The sequence below is a fragment of the Podarcis gaigeae genome, assembly GCF_964106915.1.
Source record: "Podarcis gaigeae genome assembly, chromosome: 3".
NCBI classification, from domain to species: Eukaryota; Metazoa; Chordata; class Lepidosauria; order Squamata; family Lacertidae; genus Podarcis; species Podarcis gaigeae.
In genome coordinates, this window is record NC_139680.1 from 114,333,597 (window position 1) to 114,349,637 (window position 16,041).

At 40.7% G+C, this 16,041-nt stretch overlaps 1 protein-coding gene across 7 annotated transcripts in view; it reads right to left on the minus strand.

Moving 5' to 3' along the window:
• Positions 1 to 2,093: 2,093 nt before the first annotated feature.
• XPO1 (exportin 1) overlaps positions 2,094 to 16,041 on the minus strand; it is a 40,448-nt gene continuing 26,500 nt past the window's right edge. For all 7 annotated transcript variants that reach the window (XM_083733131.1, XM_083733134.1, XM_083733130.1 and 4 more), the window contains 18 exons: positions 15,682 to 15,730; positions 15,479 to 15,598; positions 14,898 to 15,026; positions 14,001 to 14,159; positions 13,291 to 13,488; positions 12,626 to 12,764; positions 12,069 to 12,250; positions 10,437 to 10,593; positions 9,928 to 10,091; positions 9,191 to 9,325; positions 7,951 to 8,134; positions 6,490 to 6,596; positions 6,192 to 6,386; positions 5,280 to 5,448; positions 4,591 to 4,725; positions 4,320 to 4,479; positions 4,125 to 4,221; positions 2,094 to 3,144 (listed from right to left, as the gene is read on the minus strand). In XM_083733131.1, the coding sequence (XP_083589257.1) occupies positions 2,998 to 3,144; positions 4,125 to 4,221; positions 4,320 to 4,479; positions 4,591 to 4,725; positions 5,280 to 5,448; positions 6,192 to 6,386; positions 6,490 to 6,596; positions 7,951 to 8,134; positions 9,191 to 9,325; positions 9,928 to 10,091; positions 10,437 to 10,593; positions 12,069 to 12,250; positions 12,626 to 12,764; positions 13,291 to 13,488; positions 14,001 to 14,159; positions 14,898 to 15,026; positions 15,479 to 15,598; positions 15,682 to 15,730 (2,626 nt within the window). In that variant the 3' untranslated portion in view covers positions 2,094 to 2,997. The remainder of the gene's footprint in view (positions 3,145 to 4,124; positions 4,222 to 4,319; positions 4,480 to 4,590; positions 4,726 to 5,279; positions 5,449 to 6,191; positions 6,387 to 6,489; positions 6,597 to 7,950; positions 8,135 to 9,190; positions 9,326 to 9,927; positions 10,092 to 10,436; positions 10,594 to 12,068; positions 12,251 to 12,625; positions 12,765 to 13,290; positions 13,489 to 14,000; positions 14,160 to 14,897; positions 15,027 to 15,478; positions 15,599 to 15,681; positions 15,731 to 16,041) is intronic.

Sequence of the window (16,041 nt, forward strand, 5' to 3'; positions counted from 1 at the left end):
CGAACCTGAGGGATCCCAGCCTGCATAGGATTCCCCGCCTCCAGAACCACCTGAGCCGGGGCTGGGGCCTGAGCCTGAAGGGTCCTCACCTGTGCTGGATCCTCAGGTGCAGGCATCAGCTGAGTCTGCTCTGGCTCCTGAGGTGATGGAGGACCCATTGCCTGCAGGTGCTCCACTCTCAGCCCCGTCAGGGGAAGAGAAGGTTGCCTCTGGGTCCAGTAACCCTCCAGCCTCTCCTGAGCTGCAGGGGCTCAGGGCAGAGAGGCAGAGGGAACTAAGTTCCCACAGGAGGAGTACTCGCCTCCAGGCCAGGAGAGGCGAATCACCAGAGGATCGGGGCTGCCCAATGCCTCGGGGCAGATAAAAGCCAGCCAGCCCCAGTCCCAAGTTGCGGGTGCAGGATTGTTGGTTGCTAGTTCCTGCCTGAACCCTGTCCTGCTTTCCTGCCTGAGCTCCTGACCCGCCCTGGTTCCCTGCTTGCAAGCCTGTTCCTGACTTCACCCGGCTCCCTGCCCTGCGCCCAGCTTCAGCTTCTACGGACGTTGCACCATTGACCACGAACCGGACTTGGACCTCGCCTCTCGGGTAACCCACAGGACCAGCACAGTGTGCTAGTTTTGCCCTCTGAAGCCTTAAATGGCTCAGGACTGCAATGCCTCAAGGACCACCTTTTTATGAACCACCCTGAACTCTGTGATCATCATCTGAGGCTCTTTGTGCACGTCCTCCACGAGAGATCTGTAGGGTGGTAGCATGAGAATGGGGCCTTTTCTGTAGTGGCTCCCCGTTTGTGGAATGCTCTCCCCAGAGCCGGCTCACCTGGTCCCTTTGCTACATATATTTAGGTGCCAGATGAAAATATTCCTCTATAACCAGGCCTTTGACTTATTAAACTATTTATAGCCTTTTAAATTATTTTCTTTTTCTGGGGCGGGAATTGGTTCGTATCACTAACCAGCCTGGAAAGGTTGTCAAGGTGGACTTCTGTCAGGAACTGCTGGAATCTGTCACTGCCCGTTGTGGTGAGACCCTGAATTGCTAGCATCAGCCTTCTAAGACTGAGTGAAGTACAGGCAAGCCACACGTTTAAGTGAAAATGCATATATTTGAAATACCATTGAAAAAGTCTGCAAACACCCTGTGCCGTGGCCCCCCTCCTTTTGTGACATTTTTGGGTCACAAAAATGTGCTGCTACTATATATTTGCCATAATGTATACAATGCCCAGTGTTTATGCATATTCTCCACTACTCACACTTCCTACAGCATTCATTATTTGCTTCTCGTATTAATTTATTTTGTCCTCCACCGTGTCCACGCCTGCCATCTTAGGCATATGACGCGGACTGATTTCAAGTAGTATGCTGCGCAAAAAGTTTTTGTTGGAAACGGAAGTCGACTTAGCACTTTGGAACCTCAATCTAGTTTTGGTATTTTATACCAAGCATTAAAAGCACTTGAATTTGATTTAAGTGTTATTTTGCTTTGAGAGGTACTAAAATGAAGAATTTCCAACTAAAAATTCTGAATGGATAATAAAGGCACAATACAACTTTATTTTGATATTCAAATTTTATATAAAAAGATTAACACTAATCATCTACCCTCATTTTCTTTAACAACGGCACATGAATGTTGCATTTTAAAAAAAGTAGTGAGACAGTCTCAGGACTGTAGGCAACATGGAAGCCACCCGTCCCAGGAAAACCAAGACAAAGTTGGCATTTGATATACAGAAGAGAAATTCTGGAGAAATGTTAAGCAAAAGTAACATTGATACTGCCAAATGTTAATTTTTTTGTTTTTGGTCATATTATACACTGCTTGAGAAGAGCCACAAAAACTCGGGTTAAAGGGGAAAAAAAGACAATGCTGGGCAGGGCATTTCGGGAGATGTGTTGAAAACCTACGTTTAAAGAACCAATTTGCAGAGCCACTTTCCTGCAGAGGAAGGTCCCACGGCCATTATGGGAGTCCCTGCCAGGTGTTGCAGGGTCCGTAACGGGATTCTTCTGCTACTCTAAATTCTACTTGAATTTTAAGGCGATCAGAGCGTTTAATCCAATAAAAGAATAAAGCCAAGGAAAGGAAAATAAATGTAAACCAAGTTTATTTTGCTTTTTAAGTAGTGTTCTTAAAGCACTACAGCATGGTAAACAATGTAATTAGTAGAAGTCATCTCAAAAGCCAGAATTCTTCTTTAATGAGCTTGTTAAAAAGATGCAGCCTAGTCTAACAGGATAAATATTTTAACCATTTCACTTCGAGTTAATGAAGGCTCACAAATGAGCAACACTCCTCATTGAGGAAAACAAAAAGCTGTTGTCGACAAAGCGACAGCACACACACAAAAACAAAAGAACTGTGTAAAAATAACTAACTGTACTGTGTTCCCATACTCTTTTTTTTCCAAGTTGCTTTACAATGGGATGATATGCACATGATCTTGCTGCAAACTTGCCATACAACTTGCAAATACCAGTAAGCCTAGCCTTGCCACTCAGCCCAAAAGCTGCTCATGTCTGATGCAGCACTCACCATCCTATACCTAACAATTAATCTGATGGACTATACTCATTTACCCTTTTCTTCTAGACTGCAGGACAGGCTAGTAAGAAAGTGTTCCCTAATTGGAAAAAAAAATCTGTGTTCTAACTGGAAAATGTATAATTTTGCAATAGACTTTACAAGTTATATGTTTTGCCTCTTTTACCCTTAGCCACAAAATGGGCATGAAGTGTTTTTTTTTATTTTTAAAATGCCTTAATTTCCAACTTCATGCAAATCTAAATAAAGATGACCAAAACAAAAAAGCTTAAACAATGGAAGGATATTTCACAGAAAATTTCTTATACAAAAACACATAAGAAAAAAGGGCCACTAGGTGACATCTTAAATTTACAAATTGGCATCATTTTGGTCAACAAATATCCAAGTCCTGTTTTCTTTTACAACAAAGCAGCTGTACAGAAAGAAAACAGTGCAACTGGTTATTTTTTAATCACACATTTCCTCAGGAATTTCATGTGGATTAAGGATGCCAGGGACAGACATCTGAAGTTTGTGTTTCTCCTCTTGAGCCTGTCGAAGAGCTGTCTCTCTTTCTTCCAGGAATAAGTCAGACGTGTCTTCACCTGCAAATTCCTGTGGGAATAAAGCAGATGAGAAAATCCATTATAATCCAAACATCCAGCAAAGATCATTCAAAGCTAGAAAGGCAGAAGGCAGTTACAATGCAAAGTTGCAGACTTGGATGGAGATATATATATATGAATGAGAGAGATAATTTTGTGCAATAATTTGTTTAAAAACCACATTCAAGAGTGCCCTTATTGGCATCTGCATGTTTGAAACAGAACAGTGACTTCACATGTTAGAAAGCAAATGCCACAATTAGTGCATATCCCCTTTTCATAACCTGATAGTTCTGCCCTTATATTTTTGGTCTTCCAACTCAATCACCCTCAAGTCTCCTGTTCCCTTAAGTGATTCCAACTACTCTCCCTTGCTTGTCCTTCATACGTGAAAGCAACATACTTCCATCCAAGTCTATATAGCGCTCCCTCTCTTTTATTACATGTTGTCAAAGCCTACCTCTTCCATGAAACCTTTGACTGAACCCTTTAGTTTTGTTTCAGTAAAGGGCTATGTTTTAAATTTATTCTTCCCCCATTTTTGCCTTTCTACCGTATCAAAAAATTAAACCGGAAGCTTTTTAAGGCAAGTACATGTCGTTTTGCTTAAGACTACTCCTTAAAGCTAAATTACATGTTCTTTTCTTTAACTGAAGAGTAAGTAAAGAAAAGCACACAATAATCACAGGGCAATATCATACTAGGTGTATGGGCATTAGTCTTCCTGCAGGTTGGAATTAGAAACTAAAGTTACCCTAGCACTTTAGAAGTTGGCTACCTTTAACAATATGACAAAATTCACAGCATCAATATAGCAAATAGAGAGCTTTTGTTTTGTAAAATCATCTAGCAACTGACTTGGCATACCAATCAATGGAGCATGACAGAAACGAGCAATACATAGGTCTCAACAACAACAAAAAGCCCCATAGTTTAGTCTACTTGAAGTCTCATATGCATTCAGAGTAAGAAAGGAAATTCCAGACATACCTTTATCTGTACCAGGAAGTCCCTAAGGTGTTCCTTGAAAGCAGGAATATCCTGATTTAAACTGAAGAGTCCTGTTACAAACAGTTTAACCTGTGCACTGAAGTAATAAAAAAGAGACACACAGAGAAGAGCAATTAAGACCACTAGTAGTTGCACTCAAGTTCTATTTAACCTTTTAATTCTAAACACACTTACTCTTGAAGATGAGGAAATGCAGATTTAAGGAGATTAGCAACATACTCCTGAATAAACATTTGGTTGCTCACTGGATTTCCAGGGTTTAGAGGAGTACTTATTTTTCCTTCTTCTACTAAATTGAACATGTATGCAAGAATTGATGCATGCATTGTCAAACCTGGTGAAAGCACACAAAGGAGAGTAATATTTAGATTAGAATGTATACAGCAACTGAACTCACTGTAGCTCAAGCCGTAAAGGTCTTCCATCCCACTCCACAATTACTTACCAGCAGTGTGAGACGTGTCTGTTACAACAGAGAAAATGTGCTGAAGAATGTCACAGAAATAAGTCTGGTAAAAACTCTGGGCAGCAGCTTCTTCTTGTGCAACGTTTTGTAAAAGTGTATAAAGGATCTGAAGGCCTAGAAGAAAGTACATGAAGCTATTCAAAATTTTCGTGCCTGTAAAAGTTATGCATTCTAGAAACCAAGTGAAGTACATCAAGTATATGAGCTACACAGAAGCAAATAAGTTATTAGTCTGGGAATTCCACTATTTAAATTAAATAATCAGACTCATTACTACCACATTTAAAATGAATGGACACATTTGGAGTGTCCACTTCACCAAACCTGGACTCAATAGAATTCCCATAAATTCTTGAGGGAAGCTTAAATCAAGTTTCAAATCTGTTTAGGCGGGTATATAGAACAGCCTCTTTTCAGAAATAGGTAAGAACACCCCCCCCCCAAAAAAAAACCTGGCCCTCCAGACGTTTTGGGACTAAAACTCCCATAATCCCTAGCTAACAGGATCAGGGATGATGGGAATTGTAGTCCCAAAAAATATCTGGAGGGCTGAGTTTGGGGGTGCCTGGGTAAGAATCTACATGCCCACATGTTCTAGGCAGAGGATAGTTCAGCACAATTAGCTGACTTACTCAAGCATAAGAGTTCAGAAAATTAGGATAAGTCACCTGTATCTGCAACGTTTCTCATTGTGTGCTTGAAAGCCCAAATGATAGAATCCAGTACTAGTTTGAACTGTGCAGGTGGGATGGCCAGGAATGCTGGGAAGCAATGGGAGTTTACTGCTTGTAGTAGCAAGAAAAAGTTTGTTCTGTGTTCAGGATATTCTTCAAAGTCCTAATGGCAGAGGAAGGAGAAAACAGAAAAAAATATAATGTAAGTTACACAATATAGTCTGACCAAAACTAATTTTTAGAACTTCACATTACTTTAAAAAGCACCCCAAAGTAAAATAATCTAGGGCAGCAGCTGTACAACAGCTGCCACAGTTGTTTAAGAGCCCAAACCTAATTTTGAAAGAAGTTTCAAAACAATTCAAATCATGGTTTTATTTACAAGTTTTCAGCACTAGTGCATACCTGAGACAGACCAAAACTTTAAACTATACTCTACAGCCTAGTTTAATCTATCCTTTTTAACAATGGTTAAAACAATTGTTTCCTTAAAGTTGCTTCCAGTGAATGACTGAATACAGCAAAAATTCAATAAGCCATGAAATGAATGGAGAACTGTCAGAACATTTTTTGCTCAGTTTAAAGTTCTGGTATGCTTATTCAGGCAAGATTTTCAGAGATAGGTACCCTACATAAGTCAGGCTTAAGTATTTTGCCTTTCTTTTTACGGAAAGTCAACCAGTAAGTTTTTTATAAGGTTCCTTCTTAAGATTTTATTTCCACCTCCAAGAAGAATAGCTCTAACAGCCACTACATGGCAAGCCTCTTCATGAGCAGCAGCCTATAAATGCTTCACACATACATTTGCAAGGAACACTACAATTTCAAACAGAGACAACTGAATGTGGTTCACAGCAGTGAAGAAACTCAAAGCATTCCTGTTTGTTGCAGGACTTTGTGAATTACCTTATTGATCATATTTAATGTGCATTCAAAGACAGCATCAAATATCTGAGGTATTTCAGCAGTAATGTGTCCTCCCAGCTTGTTTACTATGATAGCCATTGTACTAAGCACTTCAGGCTCTCTGGCAGCTGGAACATTCCTCTGGTAATCAATAAGAACTGCATCCAGCAAAGGTGGAACAAAGTTTTCAGCTACCTAAAGAGAGAGAAACAGTTGTACTGTAACACAAGGCCTACTATATGTTTGAGTGTGCATTTGCCATTCATTGAGGTTGCTGACACTTGAGAAGTCCACTTACCATCTGAGGATCATTGGATCGGCTCACCCAGCCAGAAATTAGTTTTAAAGTTTCCCTTTTTACTGTTCTCATACTTCTGATCAGAGGTTGCTTCGTAACCATTTCTCCTGGAAGAGTTTGAGGTCAGTTACAACCCAGGAATACATACTTTGTAAAACAATCCAAAAATATTTTTACCCCCCTCTATCTAAAACCAATAAAACAATGAAATATGGCAGATAAAATTCAAGGCAAAGCAAGCAGCTGTCAAAACCTTGTAAAAATCAATTTGAACTTTAAACAATTTCAAAATCCAGTATTAAGATCACAAGAACTTCATATAAGCTCCAAAAACTTTATAGAAACTAATGTCTTAAGCAGAGGCCGCATCATGTATTATTTAGTTGAGATTCTTGCATTGCGCGCGCGGGTGGGGGGGTGGACTAGATGACCCTCAGGGTTCCTTCAAACTCTACAATTCTACCTCAGAGTAAAAGCTCTGACCCTTTTATTACAGGGGCTACTGGAAGCATATACCATCCTCGGTACAAATCCCATCTCCCTTCCCACTCCATCCTGTGAAGGCTTTCCTCAACACTGACTTTAACCATGGTTGATCTATTTTCAAACACAGAAACCAGAAAGAAAGAAAGAAAGAAAGAAAGAAAGAAAGAAAGAAAGAAAGAAAGACTAGTAGCAAGTTAAAAGTTTGTCTTAGCAATGGTTAAGGAATTGGTAAAGTTGCATATGCACCAACCCTTCATGGAAGTTTGTATGACCATTAAAGAAACTCCCCATCTTAACAATCAAAGCCAGCAAGCTGAAAAAGGAGCATCACTTTCAAAAAAACGTCCTGCCTTTAACACTTGCTTTTGTACTGCAATGCTTCCTCGTGTGAAACCATGTTGATTCTTATATAGGCAATTTGATGTGTTGTAGTAAGTTCTATGACCACACCATGCAAGGGTTCCCCTATCCCATCCATTCATTAAATTTAATCTTGTACTAACCACCCTTGGCTTTTCAAACAACATACACCATTCCATCACTTCATCCGTGTCTTTTACCCAAGCTACCGTATTTTTCGCTCTATTAGACGCACTGGACCATAAGACGCACCTAGTTTTTAGGGGAGGAAAACCAAGAAATAAGAAAGCAACGCAAAGCCTCCTGAGCGAGGAGGGAGCGCTCCTCCCTCTTCGCTCAGGAGGCTTTGCGGGGCTATCCCTGAAGCCAGGAGAGCAAGCGGGATTGGTGCGCACCGATTCCTCTTGCCCTCCTGGCTTCAGCGAACGCAAGCCTCCTGGCTTTCCCCCCACCTCCCGCAAAAGACAGGGATAGCCGCGCGAAGCCTCTGCAGGGCAGCAGGATGAAGGCTCCCCGCTGCCCTGCTAAGGCAGAAACTAGAAGTTCTGACTTTTGGGGTAGCCCGTGAAGCCTCTGCATACTCCAAATACTTATGTTAAAGCCAGTAATACTCACCGTTTGCCTGAATAGCTGCAGAAATGTTTTCACTGAGGCACTTGTACACATTCAGCATATCCAAGTAGATTCTGCCCAGCTGAATCACAAAGGGATGCCCAACAGCTTTACACGCCCGCACATTTGTTTTCAGAATGCTCCCCAATTGCTTAACAGTTTCAGAGTCCTTTAGGATATCAACGTTCTGTGGAACAGAAGTAAACCATGTATGTGTGTGTGTGTGTGTGTGTGTGTATATATATATATATATTTCCTGCTACTTGATTCGGTATTTTATTCTATCATTTTTAGCTGTGTTGCATGTCGCCTGGAACACTATGTTAAAACGAAATGTAATAATAGTAATAGTAAATTAAATCTCTCCCTCCTCCCTGGCCAGCATGAAAATAGTCTGCTGGTTTTTTTTTGGGGGGGGGGGGGAGAGACAGAGAGAGAAAATTAATTCCTTCATTCCCAGCGCAGAAATGGCAGACTGATGAAGCCATGCCTTTTCTATTAATTCATTAATTACATTTGGATACCACCCTATACCAGTAGATCCCAGGGTGGTTCTTCTATCAGCTGCATTTGTAACCTGCTCAAGTTTTTCTTTACTAGCCTGCATTTTGCTTACTAGGAGGGTGGTAGCAGCTTGTAAGTTTGGGGCGGGGCAGTGCCTAAGGCGGCTGCCTTTAGCCACATTAACCGATGCCTCTCTCACACACATAGCAAATGTTCTCATATTTCGCACCACATCTCCATAGAATTCCACCACAGAGTCTTGGAAGGCAGGTCAATCTCATTTCAGCACTGCCCACCAAAGGATGGGTCCAAATGATATGCATAAAGTTAGTAATGACATGCTTCATCAGCCTTCTGTGAACTGGGAAAAAAATATATATACTCCTTTTGTCCACTATGATCTATGAAGGTTGCTACAATTTTGCTATGGCGAAGCAGAAACTGCAAGTTACACGAGGCCAAATGGTAAAACTGAAAGTAAAATTAATGTGTTTTAGATCCATACATGGAATGAAGTAGTTCGTGTAACTTTACACAACTCGGGGCAATAAAAGCTTTGAAAATTGGGAGTAAATTATTTGAAGCACCACTGATTTTGGTGACCACTGCCATGGCAGCCATTTTGTGGCTGGTCAAGCCATCATGGCAGCCATTTTGTTGTGGCTCACATGACACACTCACATATGCAAGTGTCTCCATATGTTCAAAATAAAGGAAACCCAATAGAGAATATACTTACTTTTGTGGCCTGTTGAATTATGCTGTCCCATACTTGATTAGGAAGTAACATGTATTTCTCTATCAAATGCTCTTGTACTGTCTGGTCAGTCTGTGCTCCAATCATGTATCCAACTGCTTCGTAGAAAGTATGCACCTAGTTGAGGTATCAAATGTACCAAAACATATAGCTGAATATGCTAAAATATGGTAGGCCTATACATGCATTTCAGACTGGTATTTAAAACAGGTGCATTTATTTAAATTATCTGTTCAACGATGAAGCTGCAAATTCTTCTAAAATATGTGAATTATTATTGCTCAAAAATAAGTAGAGCCTTTTTAGGACAACCTAAAAACACAACTTAAAAGATGTGAATGCTATAGGACTATTTTGGGCAGAGGAGAACTTAACAGCAAACCAGCCATTCACAGCTTGCCACTGCTTTGTACAATGCACATGTGTCCCAAAGCTCCAAAACCACTGTTTTAAGTCCAAAAGTGCTCTTCTGTGAGTGCAAGAGCTCCTTCATATGCAAAACACTGACACAGAATTCATTCCAAGCTTTCTCCATACATCTTTCATTTTAAGTCAGGGGTGGAGAAACTATCAGCTCAAAGGCTGCACTTCTTTGTAAGTCAAAACCTTATAGGGGCTACATTATCAGTGGGCAGAGGCAAAATTGACAGAGCAACAGATGTGTCCACCCTCAGGCCCAAGGTTCTATATTCTTGTTTTTATAAAGTTGAGTGACATACCTGTTGTGGTTGAAGGTCACAAATGATTGTATTAATGTTGTTCAGGATCTCGTCAATGAATGGCATGACCTCTCCCACCTGGACTTGAACAAAGTGTCTGCGGCATTTCTGCGCTATTTTTATAAAAGTATCGCAAGCCATGTCTTGGACACCATCGTGGGTTTCTATAGCAGAGCAAGAGAAAAGTTGTGGATACCAAAAATTACTGGATACAACGTGCTGCTGTTTCTCAGGTTTCATCTTTCCACAGAAATCTTGCAAAAGTTGGCCTATTTCTCTTTCCTAAATAAATTTAAGTAATATTTTCGTGTCTTCTATTGGGGCTTAAGGAAATGAAATTGGAATAGAGGTGCTACTCAGAATCTTGAGTCAAATGAACACATTCCTGCTTCTCAAAGTCTTATAATGTTAAGGTAGTCTAGGATCAAAAGCAGTTAACTATTTCAAAATTTAGACTGCAAGAAATATTTGTTACTGTGAAAACAAAGTGAGAATTCCAGATAAATTACCATGCATAAATTCAAAGAGCTTGTTAACAACAGTCTTCAGAAATTTCCAGTGGGCTCTCAGAAACCTTGGATATTGCCCTACTATATACATTATATTGGATGCAATAATAGCTTTATTATCCTTCCCTCGCTTTTGCTCGCAAAGTCCCAGAAGGTCCTACAAAAAGAAAGAAAGAAAGAAAGAAAGAAAGAAAGAAAGAAAGAAAGAAAGAAAGATGGAGTTGTACTGTTAGAAGTTAAATTTAAAAGCATTTTTTCTATTCACAGTTTGCAGCGTCCAGAATATTTTAAAGAACCTCTACAAAGTCCTCATTTTTCTTTTCAATAAATGCCTGCATTACCGTAGAGGCTTCTCCTTTTCTCAAATAGAAGGGAAGTACACTCTGGCCCCCACTAAGGGCTACTGGGATGTGTGCGTGTGTTTTGATGGGGTTCTTTTGCATTATTACAATCTATTGCAAGTTGCCTTGAGGATCTTCCATCAAAAGGTGTTGTACAAGTCTTAAAATAACTTCAGTTATTTTATTTGAACCGCCACTAGCATGTCTACATTTAAGTGTGTTGACTCCAAGACAATAATTGAGGCTGCATCAGCAACAGAAGCTACGTGTTACCTTTATGAAATCCCGCCTTCCTTGGAGTTAACTTTGGCCACTGGTAAGATTAGCATTCCCTAGAACTTTTGTTCAGATAAGGTAAAGGTAAAGGTACCTCTGCCCCTACGGGCTAGTCTTGACAGACTCTAGGGTTGTGCGCTCATCTCACTCTATAGGCCGGGAGCCAGCGCTATCCGCAGACACTTCCGGGTCACGTGGCCAGCGTGACAAGCTGCATCTGGCGAGCCAGCGCAGCACACGGAACGCCGTTTACTTTCCCGCTGGTAAGCGGTCCCTATTTATCTACTTGCACCCGGGAGTGCTTTCGAACTGCTAGGTTGGCAGGCGCTGGGACTGAACGACGGGAGCGCACCCCGCCGCGGGGATTCAAACCGCCGACCATGCGATCGGCAAGTCCTAGGCGCTGAGGTTTTTGTTCAGATACTGCTTTTTAAAACAGACTATGTTGCACCTCTTTCTGGAAAATCTGGTTTGCTTCCCCCCAAGAGCTACTAACATTTCTCTATCCAGCTATATGCTATACATGGTGCTGACTCTGAAGATGGTTTAGAAACTTCAACTGCTGCAGCGGCCATATTTGAGCACATTACACCAATCCTGGCCCAAATGCACAGGCTCCCAATTAGTTTCTGGTCCCAATTCAAACTGCCGGTTTGAATGAACCAACCCGGACACCAAGATAATCATTTCAAGCCCATCTCTGTGTGCCTCCTCCACAAGAGGTCCAGAGGATGGTAATATGAGAATGGGTATTTTTTGCAGTAGCTACCCATTTGTGGAATACTTTCCGCAGTGAGGCTCACACGACACATTTGTTACATATAGGTGCCAGGCAAAAACATTGTCTTTCTCCCAGGCCTTTGGCTAATTAATTGATGGCCTTTTAAACTGTGTGGGGGTGGGGGTGGCTGGGTCGTGTTTTTGTTTGTTCCTATATTACATATTTTTGTGTTTTCATATTGTAAACTGCCCTGTGATCCTCAGATGAAGAGCAGTGTAGAAACTTAATAAATACCTTTATTACTGTTACAAGAAACCTCTTCTCATCTTCTTCATGCATTGCCCCACTGATTGAGCCTATGGCCCAACATAGAGTGTTTAGATTTTTCCATGACCATTCGGTACCATTTACTTGATTGTGAAGTTTCTCTGTCATTATTCGCTCAGTATCTGCGTAATCCAAATGGGTAAGGTAAACTAGAAAAAGAAAAATTGGTCATCTATGAAAATGAGCATTACATATTCTCAGGGTTTCAGAGAAAAATCTATGCTTAAAAAATAGAGTTAATATTAAGCATGCATTAGCTAGATTTTTCTAAAAGCAATATAGGCCCTAGTTGGTCTCCTAGGCTTCTGTAGGCATTTGTGACCTAATTTTCCAAGCACAGGATGACCACCAAGACAGAGCTTATATCATAAAGACTTTATCTAATAAGGACTGCATGCAGTACCTGAAATTAAAATCATAGTTGACAGAAGAATGTAGAACAAATCTGCATTAAATCGTTTACAAAGACACATTTATGGCCCTGGGATGATCATGCAGTTGCAGGCAACTATTTTTTAACTTACCTAGTGTTTCTCTCATGTTTTTGTACAAATTGATAGAATCTGTGTCTTTCATGAATTCTCGGACAACTTCCCCCTGGTCATTTTCTACAACAAGCACTTCCTCTGGTTTTGCCATGCGGCTTACCATCAACAACCGCACCTATATTTGAAAGGGGGGGGAGGAGAGACAGAGAAACACACACAAATTGTATATTCCTAAGTTTTTCCGTACAAGAATATTGCTAAATATCTTTACACTTATTTTTTTTAACAAGCAGCAGGTGCATTCACCATGAGGCAGGCACACATTCCAATTAATGTTATCTGACTGCAGCAAGTAGGCTTCTTACCTTGTGACTTTATAAAGATTGATACTGTTTTTATTTTAAGCGCCATGAACCATGAAAGCCCACCTAATATTTTTCACAATACTAGGGGAAACCCAGCTGGATGGGCGGGGTATAAATAATAAATTATTTATTATTATTATTATTATTATTATTATTATTATTATTATTATTATTATTATTAAGAGAAATAAGCCCAAACTTTACGAGCTGAAGCAGTAAACTCCTATGAAATGATTTTGGAACTGCTTCTGAATAAATCAAGCTACCAGACATTCAGAAGAATGCTTAAGCCCAACTATGACAGAGATTGTAAGCAAGTTGGACGATTCCTATTACCTTAGACAGAACTGGAAGATAAAGTTGTCTCCGGGGAGGAACATCAAAATGCTGAGTCCCCGAAAGTAATGGCGAAGCAGATGTTGAAAATGGGCTCTCTCTATATAGTTCAGCAGCCAGGTGATTCCAGTACTCCAGACAAATCTTAAAGATTTCAGTTTCTTCAACTTCAGATACCAGCAGCATGTAATGAAGGGCCTAAAGCAAATTTATGGTGATTACTTAATTGACATATGAAAGGGCTAAGCATATATAAAAACTGGCAACTTTTAAGATCTGATCGGTTTTTGGTGGAGCATCTCAAAAATGCTTTTGACTAAGTTCTCAGCCCCAAAAAATACAAGTTCACATCCTAAGAATGAATACAAAAGGGCAACTGGCATTGTGTCAGCACTAAGTACTGACAGCAGGAGAAAGAGCTCTTACTATTTCACAAGGTAAACGATTACCAGACTAGAAATGCTGGAGAAACTCCCTTTGAGAACTGCACATCCCAAACCCAAATACTGGGATCAAGCCAACCGTGCAGCTGGCAAAGGAGCTCACATTTGAGACACAAATTTACCCTGTCTACTAATCCAAGTTAAGTCTGCCATCATGCTTTACTCAGTTCTTGACCCAACTTACTTTTCAGTAAAGCCGATGAGATACAAAGGACACCAAAACAACAACACATACAAATAAGAAACAAGCAAACTGGGAAAACTTACTTCCATTAATGTCTCCCTTAGATTTAAACGCTTTTCTATAAGTTGACCATGCTCTTTCAGAAAGGTACAGAGAAACAAACTGAGATTCTGGATGAAATTCTGCTCATCGTCTTTTCCATTGGAGTATGCAAGTCGAATATTGGTGTTCAAAGGAAGCATCTAAGAAGAATGGAACTCAAAATTATAATCTGGCAGTCGTGTAAATGCCAGTGGTGTCATCAACTACACACACTTTGGCCTGCTTCACTTTGGCCTGCTGCCATAAATAGCTCCACTGAGATCAATGAGATTTCACCCCACGTGGATGTTTCTGCACAACTTGGCATACGGTCCACTGATAAGATCCATTAATTCCTCGAATGTTGCATACAGGGGAAAAAATACTGGGATGCCACAAGATTTATGTCAGGGAAGAGTTAGAAGTTTCCAGTTTCTCAGAGGGAGAAAGCATTCGCCAAGGGGGGAAGGAGAGCAGTGAAACTAATAGAAGAGAGCAAAAGGAACAACAGGGAGGGACTGGCTGTTCACAGGAAAGGCAAGAGTTAAGTTCTAGCTCAGATTCGGAGGAGGGGAGATACAAGCCAGCTCTAGCCAGGAGGTTAGAAGAAAGAGCGGGGAAGGGAAGGGCGCCTTCGCCATTTTGAGAGAAATAATATTTAAGAACCGTTTATAAGACTGTTTTGTTAATACGCAATAAAAAGTTATATAAGAACAAGAAGTGTTTGTGTGGTGATCTGAAGAGGACAACGACCAGGCCTGACAATTTACTCCCAATGAACAAGCTGTTGCCTGCACGGGAAATCTTGGTATCCAGTTGAAGAATTTGAGAGGAACCAACTGCTTCAGAGTAAGAACTGCCACCCACTCTAATATAAGCTTGGGAGGAGGAGAAATTACCTGTTTGAGCTGCATCATCGTCAAGGTAAAGAGTGTGACAAACTGTTCCTCATACTGACTTACACTGACACCAGCAATCTCTGTGAGGCACTTCAAGGAGACATTTCGGAACATAGGGACATTTAAAAACTGTAAAAGAAAAAAATATGCATGGAAGTTAGGTACTCACTTACTAGCTACAATCAGCACCCCATTTTCCCTCTCAGTGGTTATTTAGGTAAAAGGTAAAGGTACCCTTGACCATTAGGGTCCAGTCGCGGACAACACTGGAGTTACGTGCTCATCTCGCTCTATAGGCCGAGGGAGCCAGCGTTTGTCCGCAGACATCTTCTGGGTCATGTGGCCAGCATAACTAAGCTGCTTCTAGCGAATCAGAGCAGCGCACAGAAACGCCCTTTAACTTCCTGCCAGAGCGGTACCTATTTATCTACTTGCACTTTGACGTGCTTTCGAACAGCTAGGTGGGCAGGAGCGGGGACCGAACAACGGGAGCTCACCCCATTGTGGGGATTCGAACCACCGACCTTCTGATCGGCAAGTCCTAGGCTCAAGTGGTTATTTAGTTTAGAGGAAATACTCACTTTGTATATTAGCGTGCTGATCAGCTTGGTCTCAAAAATATAGCCCAGTGGAATCCAGTTGAGGAATCGAAGCAAAGTTTCCAAAGTCGCATGAACAAGGGGAGCATTTTGAGAGTTTTCCTGTTAACAAAGCTACATATAAGCAAATCTGTCTTTATAATAATGTGACCATTTTACAAAGATTATATTGCAATAAAGCTTACCATCACAAATTGACACAGCTGAAATATCTGTGAGAACTCATTGCACATACTAGAAGAAATAGAGAGAGAAAATCAGCAAATAACAACTTTATTATTTGTACTCTGCCAATCTGAATGGGTTGCCCCAGCCACTCTGGGTGGTTTCTAACAAATAAAAAAAATAATAAAACATTATATTAAAAAGCAACATTAAAAGTTGCAATATAAAATGCCTCTACCATGTTTGATACGTCATACTACTGCAAAGACTTTTGTTACTACTTTTAGAGGTTTCGCAGGATAGCCCAAGCAAACACCAGCAGATTACAAAGTACCAATTCAAGCAAAGGCAAGAACCTGCAGATATGTGCAGTAAGCCTG